Genomic DNA, 19,292 nt, shown 5'->3' with positions numbered 1-19,292 from the left:
AGAAAGGCACAGTGAGGATTTGGCGTGCTTATTTGCAAAGCCCATTCATTTCTCTGCATTTTTCAAAATAAACTGAAGACTGGCTGGCCGTGAACTGGCTCAGAAAAACAAGGGCCCTTCCTTATATTTGGTGAAGTGCTTCACTACATGCAAAAGCTCTGTAAGTGCCCGATTCAACACCTAGCTAAGTCAGTAGAAAGAAGCACTAATTTCAGTGTCCTTTGGATCAAACTTCATGAAAGTACAGTATTAAAATTGTTGTGTGCACAAACCTGTATACTTTATTGATGCAAAGAGATATATACAACTTATGCACAATCCTAATGACACGATAAACTGCTGTGTATTAGTTAAACATTAGTGTAAAATACAACCATCCTGGCTGTTTAGAAGAAATCTTTTTTTATTCATTCTGGTTTTTTTAATACACAAACACCTTCTTCTCTGGTGTTTCAACAATGTCAGAGGTTTTTAACCTGCAATGTGTAACATTGTGCTTTTTTTTTCAAGAAAGACAGAGAAGATGTACAATAGCTCATGGCAAAACATTTTATTATAAAATAATCCCCGCAATAAACAAATTTCATATGTAGAATTCCTTCTAATTATATAGGAATTCCTCTCCCTAATAGCTGGCACGTAAAGACTGGAAGCCTGGATTTCTTTTCCAGCATCTCCAGCCTTAACGTGCAGTGCCATGAACCAGAATGGGCAGGTAGGAGAGTAGGCTGGAAAGCTGCAGCTCAAGTTCTATTTTCTAAATTCTCATTTCTTTAACAAATTAATTACATGGTTTCTATTTCTTGTACAGATTCTAGTAGCTTTTGTAATCTGACAGAATACAGACTCCAGCTGGCAATCAATGAATAGGATGTACTTCCCAGAGCAACTGTCTCACCAGAAGGAGACATTCAGTCCAGCAGGATTCAATTCCAGTTCCAGGTAAATCATAGTGGTAGGAAATCATTCCAAAATGGCACTGTCTGGTTTCCTTTTTCCATTTGTGCCTCTCAAAATGTGTGAAAATTATATTTAAGAAATGTAAGTAAAAATCTGTTTCCATTTTTATGATGATTGAGCAGTGAGCTCGAATATGGCCCCAAGGTCTCTGGAAGAAAAAGTGCTTTTTTTTTTTTCCCTCATCTTTGGAACAGACTTAAAGGTTTAGTCCATTTGGTTACATGTGACTAAACTAACGGGTGTTACTAATCAACCACTCCATTAAATGGCAAACATTCCTCATTCACTTAAATGTAATTTTTTTTTTGCCTAGTTTTGAATTATTCCAGTATTTCCTGGACATTTCTCTGTCACGTTCAAGTGAATTCAACAAACCAAATTGTTTGTTACCAAAAAGACATGCTGATTTAGTAGAAAAGTAGAAGATACTTTTTGGAAAGGGCTGCTGAGCTGAAGAGTTTTTTTGTTATTGCTATTGCTCTTAACAGGTAACAGCAAAGTTGGGTAAGTTTAGTCTAAGCTGCCCAAACTTTTGGTTCACAATTTTTCTTTCCTTTGAAAATCCCCTTGGGTAGAAAATACCGGTCCTGCTTTCCTTTTTTCCTTATCTGAGAGTTACTTCAACAAACTCTCTATATTTTAGGGCATTTCATTCTGTCAAAAAATAGCATTCAATTGGAATGATTGTTGAACTTTAAGTTTTTGGTCTGAGACTTCCGTGTATCAAAAGAAACTATTACAATAATTCATTATAAATTATTATAACAATTTCACCTGCTACAAGACACGGGCCGGATAATTTTGTTTAGCAGTTCCTTTAGTGGATTAAATAGGCTGTGATGGAATTAGAGTCTTTCTGTAAGCAAGATGTCAGATTGTTGTTCTGGACTCATACTTAATGTGCTAGAGATCTTCCCCGATTCCCGGCACCTTCTATTAGACCTACATTAGAAAAATAGTTGGATATATTTCCAGTTTCAGTTGTACTGAATGGTTGATATTAGCAGTGTTTCCTGTATTACTTTTTACTATGTATGTGTTGCTATTTGAGACTGGACTTTCTCTGAATTTTTCTTTAATCTGCACTTTTTATAGTGGGTATGACACTGTGTCTCCCAAACTTACTGAACTGGATTGGGAAGTGTCTCCCGCGAGACCTGGGGAGGGAAGCAATGGGATGGATGGAGGAAGGGAGAAGGTTCCAAGATGTCCCAGTTCTTGCCCTCGGAGAGACCTGTCCCTGATCAGGAGGGGGAACCAGATCCGGGTGGATCATTGGGATCCTTCCAGACATGAAGCGCTACTGAAGGGATTGCACTGAGGCTGTGAATTACCACCTGTGTTCAGCCTCTCTGTCCTGCCATAATTCTGTCGTGTCCAAACAACTCTGGATTAGTCACTCATTCTTTGTAAACGGGCTTAATTAATACTTCTAGCCCTGGGCTAGAAGTTTCCTAGGTCTTCCAAAGTCTTTCGCAAAGGGTAACCAGAGATTTAAATAATAGCAGATTGAGTTTCTGTGTTGCCTTTTCCTCCACCTCCCTCCTTCCTTTTCTAATAATTCCTGTAATTTTATTTGCCTTTTTTTATAACAACTAAGAATTAAATTGATATTTTTATAGATGGATCTATTGTGAGTTCAGTAGTCTTTCCTGCATAGTAATAGCTAATTCAGAGCCCTACACTGTACATGACAAATTCTAACTGGTTTCTAATTGTCACTGATTTTTATTCTCCCATTTTATTAGCAATAACTTTCTGCAACTCTTTAAAGTGAGCTGCCTTTTCTTCTCCTGAGTGACCTGGCATCAGCAGGAAGCCCTTTCACTTCATCCTTTCCCCCACTTTCTGGAACATTTAGGAAAGTGAAGAACAGCTGTAGCGAAGTGTCCCATGGGGCTAAATTCATAGTTGTCTTTCATTGCTATTTTTTCTCATCTTTCAGTCATGTTATTCCATTTCACTCCACACCGCTAGTCTGCTGATTGATCATCATGTTGGTCTTGAACTCCTGCTTTATGGGGTCAGTTACTTCTTCCTCTGGCTGTGGGTCACTCCAGAAGCCCCTGACTTCTACCAGTAACTGCCCCAAATGAGGGAGGGCTGTGTCCTGCACATCCCAGTGATTAGGTAGTTACCATTTATATGAACTGGGTCATCTTGTTCACAGGATCAGACCTCTAAAGCTGCAATGTGTGACCTTCCTCCACACAAGCTGCACAGAAAACATGCCCAGAAATTTTTTCACATTGCTGCACGACTCACCCGTTTTCTTTCTGCCCGGCTTGCAGACTGCTCTGTAATCCCATGGATTTTCCCTGCAGATTTTCTAAGCACAGACATTATGTTGGCAAAAGGCCTTCTCTTGGCAGCAAGGTTTTAAGCAACAGGTTACACATAATGTTTAATAGTTTTACTCTTCCCTTTAGAACTTCTGGGCGAGCAGTGACTGTTCCTGGCAGAGCTACATTCACAATCTGCAGTTAAATCGACGAAGTGAAGGAGAAGAGTTTACTGTCAACTCCTGCCTCTCCTCTCAGAGTAGGTCTCCGCATGAAACATATTGAGATAAAGAAATTTTTTTTCGAGGCTTTTTTTTTTTGGTGCCAAATCAATAGTTAATATTCTCTAACGTACAGCCAACAGTCTTACTATCTGGACAGCTCTGAGTTGCTGTGTTTTAACATCATTTCTCTCTCCACTCTATTTGGCTAATTGCATGACAGAACATTCTCCCTCCTGCTGAGCAGCAGCATCTCGCTGCCCACCCACAAGCTTTAAGAAAAAAGTGCTTAACTTCACAAGTTTTAAGCAAGGATGCGCTTTGAATTGGCTGCTTTATTAACACCAATTTACTAAAAAAAAAAAAAATGGGATCGATAGTTAAGAAATAACTTAGGTGCTCTGTGCATAGAATCGAGAAATGTTTATAGAAACGTATATTTTTTCTCTCTGTAGTAGAGGAAGACCAACTAACCATGATAACAAAAGAATCTGCCATTTAAATTATTTTTATTTTAGTCCACATCCTTTTTCTTTTCTTGTGATGTCAAATACTGAACATACTGATTTAGTAGCTGAAAAAAAATGCTGTTGTCATTTCATATGATCTATATAATGCTTTTCTCATCTAAAATAAAACCATATGAAATTATAGTTGCCTCATGATGAACCTGTTCTCTGTTGGGTTTTTTTTTTCATTAGTTTGCCAAAGATCCTTTCGTAAACTTTAATAGAAACTCTACCTCTAAAATGCTGAATTTGGAAAAGGTTATTATTATCTTGCTTCAAACCTACAAATAGTTCTGGGTTTGTTGCCAGTTTTTTTTTTGATCTTGGCAAATGAAATAAATGACTTTGAAGAAATATATATGGAAAATTATGATCTATTTCTGTTCTCGCTTGCCAGAGTTATGTTGGCAAAGTGCCACTAATTCAGTGCTATTACTCACACAAACATAAACTATTGAAGGATCTGAGTTAGGCGACAGTTTTGGAAAACACATGAAATTCTCAGGAGCACATTTATTTTAAGTGTAGTACATTCCAAGTGCTTTTTCAAGGTGACTTGACCTTGAGCTCCATTAGCATCTCAGAATAACTGCAGTTAAAACTGGTTTTTATTATAACCATCTGAATGAAATAATATGAGATGGATGCAGTTTGCTCAGAGCACCTTGCACAACGAGTGATTTTTGAAATAGCATTTGCTAACTGTGAAGGGTATCAAAGGCAAACAGGGTGCTCTTGCTGTCCCCACAGCACTTCTGCTGTCATTATGGATGACTGTGCTGTGGCATGTAGTTTAATAAACGTCTGGAAGACTCTAAAGGTTTTGATAGATTGTAGTAAATCTGGGCACATTTCAAGGTATCTTTTAAATGATTTTTTTGGATGGCCACTTTTCTTTCTAAGTGCCAATTCACAATATTTGATCTTTGTGGTTATTTGCAGTATAATCCAGCTGATGACCCATCAGACACATATCAGCTGGGATCAGCTGAACAAGATATTGTCTTGTTCAGAAGAGAGGAAGAGGCCCCAGATGATGACGTGACTTTTGTACAATGCTCAAATCTCACTGATGAACGGGAAGAATACACCACAGCCTCTCTGTAAATCTTCACATTGGACACACCGTGGTAGGAAGGTATCTCTATCCAGTCTCAGAGTCATTTTAAAGGCTTGGTCGCTTTCTGGATGAAAGAAAATTCAGAAATTTTTGGTCCCGAGATTGCTATGCAGGTGCTCTATGATGTTTAGGGAAGACTGCTTGGTAGAATTATGGGTCATTTATGGCATGTAGTTGTCTGTCCAGAGTAACATGAGATCACAGCTAAGTCCTCTGACACGTGTTGACAGTCAGTAAGATACCATCAGTGAGGTCTGGGATGCATCTCAAGGGCCTGTGGTTGTTGGTTTTAGTGACCATCCACTCCAACATGGTCTATAATACATGCTGTGATTTGTGTTGGCACGTCCCAGCTAACGCTGGCCTAGCACAAGGCTCAGCTGCAACACTCCTCTCTGTACCTACTCAAGTCCTTCAGGTAAAAAATCTTGTTTAAGATGAGGGCAGAATTAATGAGAATGCTCTCTGCACTACTGGAACCTACCCTTTCCTTTTTCCAGATTAGGATAACTGAGGCATAAGTCCTCATGAGAAATGAAAGGAAAAAAAATACTCGCTTGTTCCTTTTGTAGGCCATACAAGGGATTGGGCACACCTATTCTTTTTTCCTTTATCATGTGAAGATATTAGTTTGCCAGAATGAACAGTTCAGGATTCAAGCTGAAGATGCAAGGAACAGCTCTGCACACCCTGAGGTTTGGATTCTGGAACCGCATTGCCAACATGAACACCCGCCTGTGATGCCACATGTGGCTTGGCAACCTGTTATACCAGCCCTATCCGCTGTTGCTGCCACCATTTTGCACACTGGAGCCAGATTCAGTCATTCAAAATCCATCAAATGTTCGAAGGATCCCGGTCATCTGAGGCGGTTTTCTGAGATAAGGTCATGACACCGAGAACCATTAAAGATAAAATAAGCAAATGATTGGGGCTGACACCAGAAAGCCCTCACTGCTGCAATGTGCCTCATAGGCATAACACGGGCAAGAGAATGGTACAACTGTTCTTGAAAGTAGTCAGGTCTTTGGTAAGCCTCGTACAGGTGTAGTACATTACAAATGAAATAGATACTAAATAAATCCTTATGTGAAAAAATCAAGAACTTCATTTCTTTCTTCTTAAGATTCTAGTTAAGTAAATAACAAAGAAAGAGATGCTTCAGTAAGTGACGTTATTTTACCGCTCTTACATGGTGCTTTTCATTAGTAGAGCTCAAAGAAGTGGATGAAGGGAGCTAATTATGCTAACTGCAGTTGCTATGAGTTTCAATTTACAGATGGAAAAAAAAAATGAAGCACAGAAAAGTGAAGTGATTTGGCACAGGGTACCGAATGGACCAGTGGAAGAGTCAGGAAAAGGACAGGCTCTTCAGGCTGGCTGCAGTGCTATATATATCAGGCAGCTCTGCTCTGAAGAGAAACCAGGCTATACCCAGGGCATTGCATCAAATGGGTTGCCATATTCCTGCAGAATTAGAAACAGAGATGTTGGTTTCATGAGAACTACAGAATTATCAAGGGACTGGTTGTACAGTTAGTAGGAAACAGCATCGATGTTATGAAATGAAAATGGAAATGGAGAAAGTCAGATGATATTTTATTAGGTGAATTGGTACCAGCATGTCTGAAGCCTTATCAAGCTTTCCAAGTTTAGAGTGTCTGTGTTTAGGGTGGAAAGAAGTTAGTTTTCTGACAGCTGATAGAACACCTAAAGTTCTAGAAGAATATCAGTTCTTTTCAGGAAGAAAATATCTCAAGTAGAATTTTGATTTAACAAAAGGCAAGGCTTCACAAAATGTGAGGTCTATTAGGATTACGCTATTTTCCATCGTGTTTTTGCATGAAGCAGCATTCAGATAGTGTGAAAATAGGACAGTCCCATTCAAACATTCAGACTACTAGAATGAAAATAACTTTAAGTTAGTATCAGGGGTAAGTATTTTGTTATATGCAGTTAAGCACTGTGCTGTTTGACTCGTGTTCTTTTACTGTGACAATCTCCAGGCCATATTTTGTTGTTAACTCGACCTTGGCTAGCTGACAGTTTGAACTAATTATTGAACTAAGTGAGACGAGGCACAGGGAGATCTTCAGCAAAGATAACAGACGAGTGGAAGATCTGTTCTAGCTCTTTATTTTTCAATTTTTTATATTAATTTTCATACTAACCAATTTTTGTTTGTACTTGGGACTTCTCTGACCACCGCTATGAATTACAGCGTTTGGAGTAACTGAGATAGGTGGGTCAAGCATATAGTGATGCCAAAATACTCCTAGTCATAGTGTAAGCTTTTCATTTACCTCACTTATTTACTGTCCTAAGGTGACCTGGGAGCATATTGAAATGATTTCCATAGAGACCTGTCAAAATGTTATTCAAAATAATATTCAAACACTGAAAGATCACATATCTAGAAGATAGTATTATTGCCATTACTTGTCATGGTTTTTGTCTCTATAATTCTAAGGAAACACACTCAGAGAAACAATTGCTATAGTTAGTTTGGAATATTTGCCTATGTTTATACAATATTACATTGTGCAGGGAGTTAATGTGACTGAAAGCATGTAGGATTTAAAGTCATTTTCATTGTTCGGTCTTTGCTTACATTACAAAACAGTTTCAAGGTGCCAATGAGAAAACTCAACTCTCAAGGGAAGGGAGAAACAACGTCCAAGGACAAATTCTGATCAGACTTCTTTACACCCACTTTTTGTTACAATGAGCTTCACTTAAGGTTCCCAAATATCCATGGGCTTAAAAATCTGTTACCCAAATGAGAAATTTAATCTGTGGGATGTAGTCATTGAATATGGGAAAGGTTAATTTTGGCATTGAAAAGACATGTTGGAAAAATTGCCATAGATGATTTCTTCCAATGCATTTTTATATTTTGTATCTGAAATAAGTAAGTTATATTTGAAATTTCATGCTTATTGGTTTGGGCCTTTCAGCAGTCAAACCGCAGTGGTGTTAAGTGCTTTGTACAGGCAAAGCAACCTAAAGCTGTCACAAGGCATATGTTCAACTATGAGCAGGAATTCTGGCGATTGTACCTCTATTTAGATGCATTATTTGATCTCTTTTTTTTTTTTTCTTTTTATTCTAATGTATCCATTTTGCTGTCCCGCAGTCTGGGAAAGGGCAATAACTGATGCAGGAAAGACATTTCTGATAAGATTTTTGAACCTAGGTGAAAGATCAGCGACAAGTAGTTTTTTATTTTTACAAATTTTGCCTAAAACATTTGTTGAACTGGCAGGGAGCAAGGAAAGGTTATTGCAAATATTGTAAGTTATAGCTAGTGGAATGCCTCCACATTCTACTCTTGCTCAGACTGGTTTTAGACCTCATCGTACCAGAAGTTATAATCTTTCTCAAACCACAAAGTATCGGTGAGTTTATCTCTTTGAATTAAATTTAGGTTTCAGTTAAGAAAGCCAGAAATGTCAGAATTTTATTTTTAAAGGAAACCAGAAATGCCAGCTGAAATTTTATACCTCCTAAAGGCAGACTTCCCAAAGAGTCTTCACTTAATTCTAAATGATTGCTCATTGAAGTTTTATTGAAAGTCAAGTTGTGATGCTCTGGCAAAACAGAGAAAACAATTTATTTCATTAACTGTTTAACTGAATCATGTTTAACTGAATCATGTTGTGCTAGAATATCTTCTTCACAAGGCCTTATATATAGGACACTGTAAATTTAAATTTGGATTCTGAAGGAAATATTCAGATCAGTTCTAAAAAATCAGATCATGACATAGGTGGTAGGTCATATGCAATACTGTTATATTTAAAATGCTTAGACACAGTTGTACTTTTTTGTCTGATAAGTTACTAAGTTTTCAAGGTTTTACAGAATTAATGCTGTTTAAGAAAAAAGTGGTGGTGCAAATAGATATATCTATACACATCAGTTCTTGTAAAAGAAAACACTAGTACTCAATCTTTGAAACTGTTTTCTGCCAGCATATTTCTTATAAACTAACCATGTACATAAAATGGGAGCAACTTTGTTTAGAAACTAGAACTCAGTTTTATCTTTTGACTTAATCTCTTTGGGACTAAGACAGGACAATTATCAAGTATTGCAATAGAGGTTTCTTCAGGTCTCTGCCATGGCCTGAGATCTATCAGATGAGACTGTATTCCATAGTTGGTTAAGATATTTATTCAGTGCCATGAGCTCCCTTTCGATGGCATAAAGCATTTTTCCGTACAAGGAAAGAAGGGCACCATCAGTGGAGAAAAAACTGTGGGGAATTCAAGCAGGTTCTGTTTAGGTTCAGCTCATTCAGTCTTTCCATTTTGTTGTTTATCTAACTCACATTTCTAGCTTTTTAAATTTTTTTAATCAGAAAAAATAGGAAGTTTGGCTTTAATGATAAAGGGTAACTGCAAAATCCTAGTAGTGGAAGTGAGGAATCCTGTGGTCCAAACTATAGTGCTTCTTCAGTTACAGTTACTGCATGTGGATATCTTCTAAGCATATAATCATCGGGAAAGAATTAGGAAAAAAAAAAAAAAAAGCATCCTTATTCTCTTGGCTTATTCTTGTATTTGAAACCAGTTTCCTTTTAAAAGGAAACTATCAGCCTACTAATCTTTCAAAATGAAAAAGGTTTCTGGAAAAATGATAGATCCTCTTTAATTGTCATCGTCATAATCAGAGGAATAATAATTACCTGAAATTGATATGACAGGGAACCTTATTCTGCTAAGTCTCCAGTGAAGCTATACTTCCTAATGACTAAAGAGACAAATGCTATGATTTAGATACTAATAATGTATTCCAGGTGACCTACTGATTGCTGAAGACTTGCCATGTATACTGAAATGTATACTGTGCTAAGTCATATATTTTCCAGGCAGTGAAAAAAAGATGCAACAGACCTCCTTAAAATATTTATTACATTTTCCAATAGAAGAAAAAAAACCCTGCTATAATGAATGGGGTCAGACTACTTTCAGTGGTGGCCAGTGATGGGACAAACTGAAGCACAGGAGCTTCCACCTGAATGTGAGAAAAATTTCTTGACTGTGAGGGTGACAGAGCACTGGAACAGGTCACCCACAGAAGCTGTGCAGTCTCCTTCTTTGGAGATACTCAAAACTTGCTGGAAAGATGATCTCCAGAGGTCCTTTCTCACCTCAACCATTTGGTGATTCTGTGAATAGGATATGGCACCCAAAAGTTATTATTATACAATATTGAGTATTACTATAATAATGTGGAAAATCATAGTTTCAAAATACTAAGTCTAGAATTACAACACTCTATATGATTTTTAGATAGTTCTAAGGAAAGGAGTGCCCTGGCACAGGCTGCCCAGGGAGACTGTGGAGTCTCCTTCTCTGGAGGTCTTCAAACCCACCTGGATGCCACCCTGCGCCCCGTGCTCCAGGTGTCCCTGCTGGAGCAGGGGGTTGGACTGGATGATCTCTAGAGGTCCCTTCCAACCTCAACCATTCTGTGATTCGGTGATCCTGTGTAATTCCTGTCACAAACAAAACCCAAGTTCTGCTTTTATTTATATCATTTCACCTCACTGAAATCAATAGGCTTGAAGACGCAAGACACAATCTCCCTGTGTGTATCTATGGCCTAATAAACTCTGATCTAAAGATGTTAACTAAGAGTGGATTCTGAGGGAGATCTTTTAATTGATTTCTTGCTTACTGACTGGTTGTTTAAAGATCCCAAGTACTTCAAAAGAAGTAGTTATGCATCCTGGGTGAAATGGCTGCTTTTCTGATGCTGAAGCATAATTTTTTAAAAATCTGAATACATACAATAATTGTGTAAATTTCCGGAGACTTGCAGATAGATAGGTGAAGGTGTAGATTAAATCTACGATATAAAATATATGCCATACATAAAGTATGCACTCTATACCACTCTGTACAGAAATTATATTTGTTATTTAGGAAATAATTTTCCTCCATATTGTTCTAGACCAAGACTTCATTCCTTTTGTACCCTATGAGATCCCATAACTGCATAATAATTTCTTAATAGGCATGATAAATATACACATGAGAATTTAAATTTGTTTTAAATTTGTTAGACCTAATTTGTTTTGGTTAATAATAAAACACAGGAAAGAGGGAATAAAACTAGTAATAGCAGAAAAATCAGGGGCTTGCTTGATGTTATTTGCTTCACATGCCTGATGACTCAGTGTTGTTGTTATGACTCAGCAGCGCTATTAAGAAGAACTACTAATAGATATTAGGACTTGAGCTACACGATCATTTCCAGGAAGGCTTATACCTGTGGAAAGCCAAGGTCTGGTAGGAAATTACCTAAAATGAAGAACTGAAGTGATGAGAAACTCCTGAAACAAGACTGATGATCCTTGGCGTCACTGGTAGTGAAGCCTAGCTCTCAAGTTCAGCCATCTGTTAGATAAAATATATTACTTTTCATGAACAATAGTCTGCAATAAGAGCTGTTTTCTGCCCTGATAAGTGAAGCTACATTATCTAAGCTTCCTACATTCTTCAGATTGCATCAGCGGTATTAGAGCAAAAAAATCTCATTACTCTACAGGAACTGGTTATTCTAAATAAAGTATTGAAACTTATCAAAATAGGTTGTCACTTTTTGAGCAGACATTTGAATAAAGTTTAGAATTGATGAGGACAAGACACTGACAGAAATTCTTTTTCTTCTCTTTGTATATTTTGTATATTGTATATTTTGTATATTTTGTTAAAATTCTCTGTGCAATCAAGTGCTAGCAGCATATTGTGGTCCGATTACATGATTGAACTAGTGGATGTGATAAGGACATTTTTGCAGGATTGGGCCAAAACTAAGATTCATGGTTAATTTAATTTAGTCTAGTGGAAAGAATGAGCACGCCGAGCAGAGGATTGAATACACACTTCTGTGACCGAGCCTGCTCGGATGAGAAATTCAGGGAGTTATTTCCACCTAAATATTATTTCCATCTAGTTATTTCAACCTAAAATCTCATTTCACATGTGAATTTCTGCTAGCAGTGAAGAGTCATGTCCTGGTGTCACAAGAAACACGACATACCCAATTCCCAAAGGAACTCCTGAGCAGCTCCCTAACAGTATGTGGCAAATCTCTTGTATCCCTTAGGTCAGTGATCACAGAAGAACCATTTGAACAACCTATTAAAAATAATTTTCCTTCATGCACTATGATGTTACACACAGCAACCTCCCTCTTCGGTGATAGCCCTGTTTCTTAGTGCAGCTATGGAAAAAATGCCACACTTTCAGGCACTTAGTGCTTCCTTTGGACACCTCTTCACTTTAGTCACTCATTTTGCATTCCAGGAAATAAACTCATCTCCAGAATAATTTGGAAGCATTAAAATGCATTTTGCCTCAGGAGACCTTAAAAATGACGGTGTTAATTATCTGTTGCTTTGTATCCTCTTCTTTTCTCAACCCCAAGTCCACAAGAGGGGAAACCAGTGGAGGGAGAGATTAGAGGGGAAAATATATCAGGTACTGACTATGCAATTTTTACTTTCCTTTGCCAAATTCCTGATACTTTCCAGACCTGCAGTGGCAGATTAATACCGAACAGTTGAGACACCAGCACCGGTTATAACTAATGGCAGAATCTTGAAGGTGTAACATTTGAGAGCACTGAAAGTGCAAATGGAAATGAGGAAAGGGTGGGGAAGAGCTAATGTGTTCAGGGGGATGTGGTAAAGGAAAATAAGAAATAAAATAAATAAACACACATGAGGAGAGGAGAGAGGAGAGAGGAGAGAGGAGAGAGGAGAGAGGANAGGAGAGAGGAGAGAGGAGAGAGGAGAGAGGAGAGAGGAGAGAGGAGAGAGGAGAGAGGAGAGAGGAGAGAGGAGAGGAGAGGAGAGGAGAGGAGAGGAGAGGAGAGGAGAGGAGAGAAGAGGAGAGGAGAGGAGAGGAGGAAAAGAAAAAGGTATCTAGTCCCAGAAAGGTACCTTTGGTATGTGGTACTGGGCATTGTAAGCCTATGTTCACCGTAGGCATATATTCACTGTACTTTGGTTGCTAACTTGTAATTTAAAAGTAAGTCACAAAGTCACAAAGACAAAGCAGTAATTGCCAGACACTTATCACCTAAACAAAATTAAACTAGTCATGTGATCCAAGAGGGCAAGGCTAAAGAAAGCACCATTCACATTGGTAATTCTGCCAATGCCTGTTATTTAAGGAATATTTTTTTAAATGACTCCGTATTTCACAGGCTGCAGTGTGGTATGCTCCTTGTAAGGCAGCAGCAAAGAGGCTTGCACTTAACACTGAATTTCACAACTAGGCATGGTAAGGTTACACAGGTGCTGGAGGAGATAGTGCAAAGATTCTCTTTTTATCCCCTTGTTTTTCGCTTTGACTGGCATTTACAAGAAATGTTTTAGTTCTGTTAGAGGCATGACTGACAGAGGAAAACCTAGTGCATGGGAGGAAGGGAAACAGTGGGGAAAAAAAGCCTGGAAAGCAGAGAACGAAAGGAATGATGGATGAGCACGTGAGAAAGGTAAGAAACGAGCACAGATTTGGAGCAGAGATAGAGGGCTGTAGGGAATTAATGATCCGCAGCTGACATCACTAGTTTTCGCCTCTGTTTTGATGACCCAGGGGGTACCAGGAGTGTCCGGGCAGAGGTGGGGGGCCTTGGGCGGTGTGCGGCACCATGGCCCATGTGAGGCGCCCGTCCTGCTCAGAACCACACAGCCCAAGGCACCAAACTCGGGGCTTCATGCACCCGTTTAGCTGGGGAAGTATCGAAGTATCTCCTTGCTGCCCAATTCAGAGAGAAAAGCCCGTGCGCCGCTAACCGTGCCATCCCCTTGCACACCAGCAGCCCAGGGGCTGCTTCCTCCCTCTTCCTCCCTCGCTAACTTCTTAAGGAGGTGTTCAAGCTGTTTAATTTATCCCTGGGGATTGTAAAATCTGAGCTCTAACTCACATGAAAATGCAAAACAAAATCAGTGCAGGTTATCAGTTAGCTCTGTATGTGTATTTAAGCATGGAACTGACAGAAGACTGGTGTAATCCAGGCCAGATGTCCAGGCACTGCCACACAACGGGGCACTTGATTTGCCTCCTCTCCTCAGCACCTGGGTTGAGCACAAGCCATTTCCTAAGACTGCCCTACGCTTGGTTAAATAATTTTTAGCCCTGATCCCCCTCTGGATTCTGGGCATTGTAAAAAATAAATAAATAAAAATAAAATAAAATAAAATAAAATAAAATAAAATAAAATAAAGTAAAATAAAATAAAATAAAATAAAGTAAAATAAAATAAAATAAAATCACACGTTCTCTACAGAGCCCTTTTCCCCACCAAGGCAAATGGGACCAGAAGCTGCGCGCGCAACCATGCAGGAAGCGCGGGGAGGAACCCTGCCGAGGGGGCCACGTTTCCGCCCGGAAGCCGCCGCGGCACTGCCCCTGCCCCACGGTTGCGTGGTAACGGCCGCGGGGGTGCGGCGGCGAAGGCGGTCCGGGCGGCGCGGCCATGGTGGACGCGGAGGGCGGGCTGTCTCTCACCATCGCGCGCGTCGTGCAGCGGCTCCGCGGCTCCAGCCTCCACTCGCAGCTGGAGCGGCAGGCCCGGGTGAGCCCCGGCCCGGCGCCCGCGGTGGTTCCTGCCGTGGCCGCGCTGTCCTGCGCAGGGAGGCTGGGAAGGGGCCTTGGCGGGCGGCGGGTGTCGGCCTGGCCGTGGTTCAGGCTGGCAGCCGGGCACGGCTCCGGTCCGAACGGCCCCTGCCTGGGACGGGCCTGCCCGCCCCGGGCCCGCCCTGCCTCGGGGGGCTCGCAGGAGGCTCCTTGCAGGTTGGGTGGCCCTCCTAACGGTGGCGTTACGGCCGTTAGTGGGCACTTCGGAAACATTTTGTGTCTGATGTTATCAAATAGCAGCTTTTTATATGACTTGAGTTCTTTTCGCACTTAATTGGAAAACCTATTACAACTGTACAGATTGATTTTTAATAGGTAGAATGTCAGTTAAGTTAATTACTGTATTTTTTTTCTTAGTATTTAATAGAAACATGCAGGCTTGTTCTCTGAATGTCCCTAAAGAGCCCGTTAGTGTGTGAAGCAGCTTGGTGTCAGCGTTGGCTGTGGCAGGCCAGGTGCTGTCATCGACGTGGCTGCTCTTGCTCCCATCTTGGCTGGCTGCTCCCTAAATACACAAAGGAGCAAAGGTGTGTGGCTCTGGGTTTAAACTGGGGCCGGGGGGGAGGCGGGAATTACGGAGGGGTTTAGATTTCAGGTTCTACCAAGTGAGAGGGAATTCAGCAGCCCAAGTAGATGGTCTCATACGAGGTACAGAGAAATCAAATTCAAGCCTTTGTCCTAAACAAAGGCAGCAATGGGGTTAAAGAACAAGGCTCTCTTAACAGCTGTTTTACTGAAGAAAGCAGAGCATGTGTACGCACCCTTCTGGTGTTATTCACTTGTTTCTCCTTTGTTAGGCCGGATCCCTTAGTTTGTAGCTTCGCAGGCCACGGAGCTCGGGGCCATCCGGAGCTGGCAGGGTGTTCGCAGGGCACTGGTGGGTCCTGTCTCTCCCCCAGCGCGGGAGCGATCTGAGGGGCCCTGCAGTGCTCCGCGGGTTGTGCCCCGTGTCTGCGGTGACAGCTCCGTGGCTGAGCAACCTCCGGGACTCCAGCAGTGGTCAGTGCCTGTTCAGCGCAGGCAGAAACCCTGTGTATAATCCCCAAGCCTAAGGGTAACCGATGGACTGCGACCACAGCCAGATCTGCCTTGTGAAACAGTGGTGGTTTTCACATTTCTTGGAGGAGATGAAAGGGTTTAGTGGGCTGAGTGTTTAGCCTAGGTTGGAAGGCTGTTCCAGTCGTGTGAAAACAAAGGGAAGAGGAAGGAAAATAAAAAACATGGAAAAGATGAATATTGATTCGTAGATTAGGTGTTTGAAAAGTTTGTAATAGAACATAAAATCAATAGATCTAAAAGGCTGGAAAATGAGGAGAGGCCCCAACTAGAAGATTTCTCATTCAGGAGGATCTTCTTTTTTGGGTCACAGTTTAATAGGGCCATATGTACATCCTGTTTGTCCAGAATCCATATTATTCCACTTGGTCCTGATTTTTTTGTAGAGACTTTGCATGCATTCTTGTGCATTCATGCACAATGTAGGGTTCTTGTTTTATTTTTCGTGCTTGTGTAGTGTGTACGCTACTGCAGTATATAGTCTGTTGGTGCTGTACTGTGAAGTTGCAAAAGCCCTCTCCTGAGTTCCTGGTATTTGTTTCAGTCTTTATCAACTCTACACAGCTCTTAGTTTATGAATTTTGTTGTAATTAGTGCTTGATCCATCCAGAGATGTGTGGAGTGTCTCAGAAACTGCATTATGAGACGGGAAATCTTGCTGCTCTTCCACATCACACCAGAACTCCTGCTTGTCATCAGACCATGGTTTGTTCTTGCATCTCCTAGCTAACATTCAGTTTCTGAACAGAACATTTAGCCTGGACTTGTCACATTATTGACCTCCAGGTGATCTCATTTTAGTCAATTTAGGCTTTTTTAAGAAGCATATTTATGATATATTGAGAATGCTGTTAAGGCAGCGCATCAGGATGAAACTTACTTGTTGCTTTGGATATTTATACAGTAATTATAGTTTACTTTTAGAAGGATGCTGGTTATCTGTTAATGTAGAAACAGACATCATCTTTATATGTTCTTTATACTTCAAATATGTTTAACATCTCTGAAACGTGGAAGTCAAAATAGGTCTATAAAATAGTTTGCGGAAGTTCTTGTGTGTGCTGAGTCTAGCGATCATTATATTAATATTAACCAGAATACTGATTTGTAGTCTCCTGATTATGAGCTGTTTACGTCAGTGCTATTTTGGGTACTTACCAAGAGCCTGAGTTAGTATCAAAGACTGCAATTAGTCCTAGGAAATAAGTTTGACATGGTACCAAATGATTTGCTGGCATAGGTTAGCAATGGGTACCAAGTAATCTATGGATCCTTGTGGATATCATGTAAGTAATCATGTTGTTGTGCAGAGAATGAGGTGGATGTAGTCTCACATGTTTGTTAAGATTTGGAAAATAAACGCCAGGGTGAATTCTAAGGTTGACTTTTGATAATGTGCCTGCAGTTAATAATAATAATATTAAAAAAAAAAAAAAAAAGAAAAAGAAATTAACTCAGAGAAGAGTATAAATGTGCCCGCCATTTCTTCTGGACGTAGCTTTTATTTTGTACTGTGTTTCAAAGAAAACTGGGTATATTTTGTTTCTTACAGAGAAGCAAAATAAAATTAGATATTAGCTTTTTCAAAAGGTAGGAATGATATTGAGGTTATTGGAGTATCTGTGGAGAAACTTGATCTTATTCCTTCAGTCACAGCTTTCAGTGCAAGTTCGCACCCAAAGTTTTGCCTTATCATTTTATCCTGATCTTCTCTTTCTGAAGTTAATATGGAGGTGGGAGAGAAAAAAAATATTTTGCAGACAGTTGAAGTTTTTGTGTGATACTTAAAGGTCCAAACAAGCTGTGGTGAGGAGTTATTCTACGATATGACATGATTAAAACAATAGTCCAGAGAGGAAGCCTCTGTGATCAGTCTTTGAATATACCTGGGGCTAGTACTAAAAAGGATGAAAGGAAAAGATTAATCAAGAGGAGAGGTAGGGGTTTTCACAAGGCTTCCAGTGGCACAAACTGGGGAAGGACCTTGTGTGGCCACACTAGGATTGATGCTTGTTGAATATGTGTTTCTAAAGGGAGGGCAGCTAAACGCCTTGTAGTAATTTGTGTAGAACAGGCTGAACAGACTGCAGCAGAGCTGAGGATATTACTTTCGTGACGTTTTTCTCCAGCAGAAAAAAAAAAAAAAAGGATTAGTCCTCATTTAAATAGAGGATGAAATTTAGATTTGTGCAAAAGGTAACATTTATTTAATATAATTTAGCAAATAAAGGTAGGTTCATGAGTCATGACAGAGAATTAACAATTCCTAGTCACGTGTTGTGTATAACAATGGACTTACTGTCCCCTCCTAATAGGGCTCGAGCTCTGTCTAAATGGCTTTGTGGAACCATTTGCAGCACAGTTGGGGGAAGTTGGGAATACATTGAGCGGATTAGGGAGTTCAGAAGCAAAGCAAACTTGATTTACAGATGATCTTCTAGTAATGGTGAATTTATATGTTTTACCTTGCATGTGTGTAGCTTATTTACAAGATTAATGTTATAGACAAAGAAAACTTAGGAGAATGAAACATCAAAATGACATTATTAAAACACGACTCTCATATTGTGGGAGAATATCACAGTTGAAATTGTTTACCTCTCTGAGACTAATTGTAAACTTTTTGCCTCACATGCTAGATCACTTTTGCTTCTGTAAGAAAGTCCACAATACTTTTTCCCTTAGTGTAATTCCTGTAGAACTGCACAAGCATTGGAAAAATGCCAACATGATTGAAGCTTTATGCTTGGTGAACTTGGTTTAGTCATGCTCAGAATTATTCCCCTTTCTGTAAAGAAATGTATAAAATGAAACCAGAACCACTCCTTCCTATTTGTAGTATTTTAAATTAAACATATAGGGAATGTCTGTGTCAAAACAGTTGTGATTGAAGTAGCCTAGACATAGCTGATGTGGATTTAAACAAGTCTTCTGGATCCTTAGGAAATCTAGCTATGGTACCATGGAGTTTATGAAAACAAAGTATCTTTTCTTCTTATCTTTCATTGAGCTTAGTTCTGTTAAACTAGAACTGTATTTAGGGAAGTGTTCTTTGTTTTAATTTGGGAAATAATAGAGTTAAAACCCAAAACTGGTGGGGACTTGTGCAGAATGAACAGTGTCAAATCCAGAGACAATGTACACACTTATCCCAAAATAAAAAATAAAAATGAAGAACCAATGGGAGGATGGCAGGTAGCCTTTAAAAATATTTAGGTTATATAAAATTGTGTGTGGGACTGGCTGTGTCGGAACAAAAGGTGCGTCCCTTGAAGCAGTTCATGCCAGCAGGGCCCATTGGGAGCGCTTGAGACTAGTCTGTGCCATCCTTTTGCTCGCAGTGCAGCTCGTGCTGGTTCTCTGCATTTTCTGTATATAGGTAGAGTATAACTCATAATGGTCACTGCCCACATTACAACAGGCTTCCTTACCAAAGTTAAAAATGAAGAAGATTTACATGGAATATAAGTACGAAGGTTTGCTAG

General features: G+C 39.8%; 1 protein-coding gene and 1 long non-coding RNA gene across 3 annotated transcripts in view; both read left to right on the top strand.

The window, feature by feature from the left end:
* Positions 1-862: 862 nt before the first annotated feature.
* LOC112946053 lies at positions 863-5,901 on the top strand. The gene is made up of 4 exons (XR_003249128.1): positions 863-942; positions 3,390-3,501; positions 4,915-5,110; positions 5,665-5,901. It is a non-coding gene; the product is annotated as an uncharacterized LOC112946053 (long non-coding RNA).
* Positions 5,902-14,564: 8,663 nt separating this feature from the next.
* TBC1D19 (TBC1 domain family member 19) overlaps positions 14,565-19,292 on the top strand; it is a 33,789-nt gene continuing 29,061 nt past the window's right edge. Inside the window, exon 1 of one of the 2 annotated variants that reach the window (XM_026037735.1) lies at positions 14,565-14,689. In XM_026037735.1, coding sequence (XP_025893520.1) covers positions 14,591-14,689 — 99 coding nt within the window. In that variant the 5' untranslated portion in view covers positions 14,565-14,590. Of the gene's footprint in view, positions 14,690-15,198; positions 15,279-19,292 lie in introns of those variants that run through there. The other variant, XM_026037736.1, reaches the window with a different exon arrangement.

The sequence above is a fragment of the Nothoprocta perdicaria genome, unplaced genomic scaffold (genome assembly GCF_003342845.1).
Source record: "Nothoprocta perdicaria isolate Ctin4 unplaced genomic scaffold, notPer1 scaffold_2, whole genome shotgun sequence".
Lineage (NCBI taxonomy): Eukaryota > Metazoa > Chordata > Aves > Tinamiformes > Tinamidae > Nothoprocta > Nothoprocta perdicaria.
This window is presented reverse-complemented; position numbering and strand designations above follow the sequence as displayed.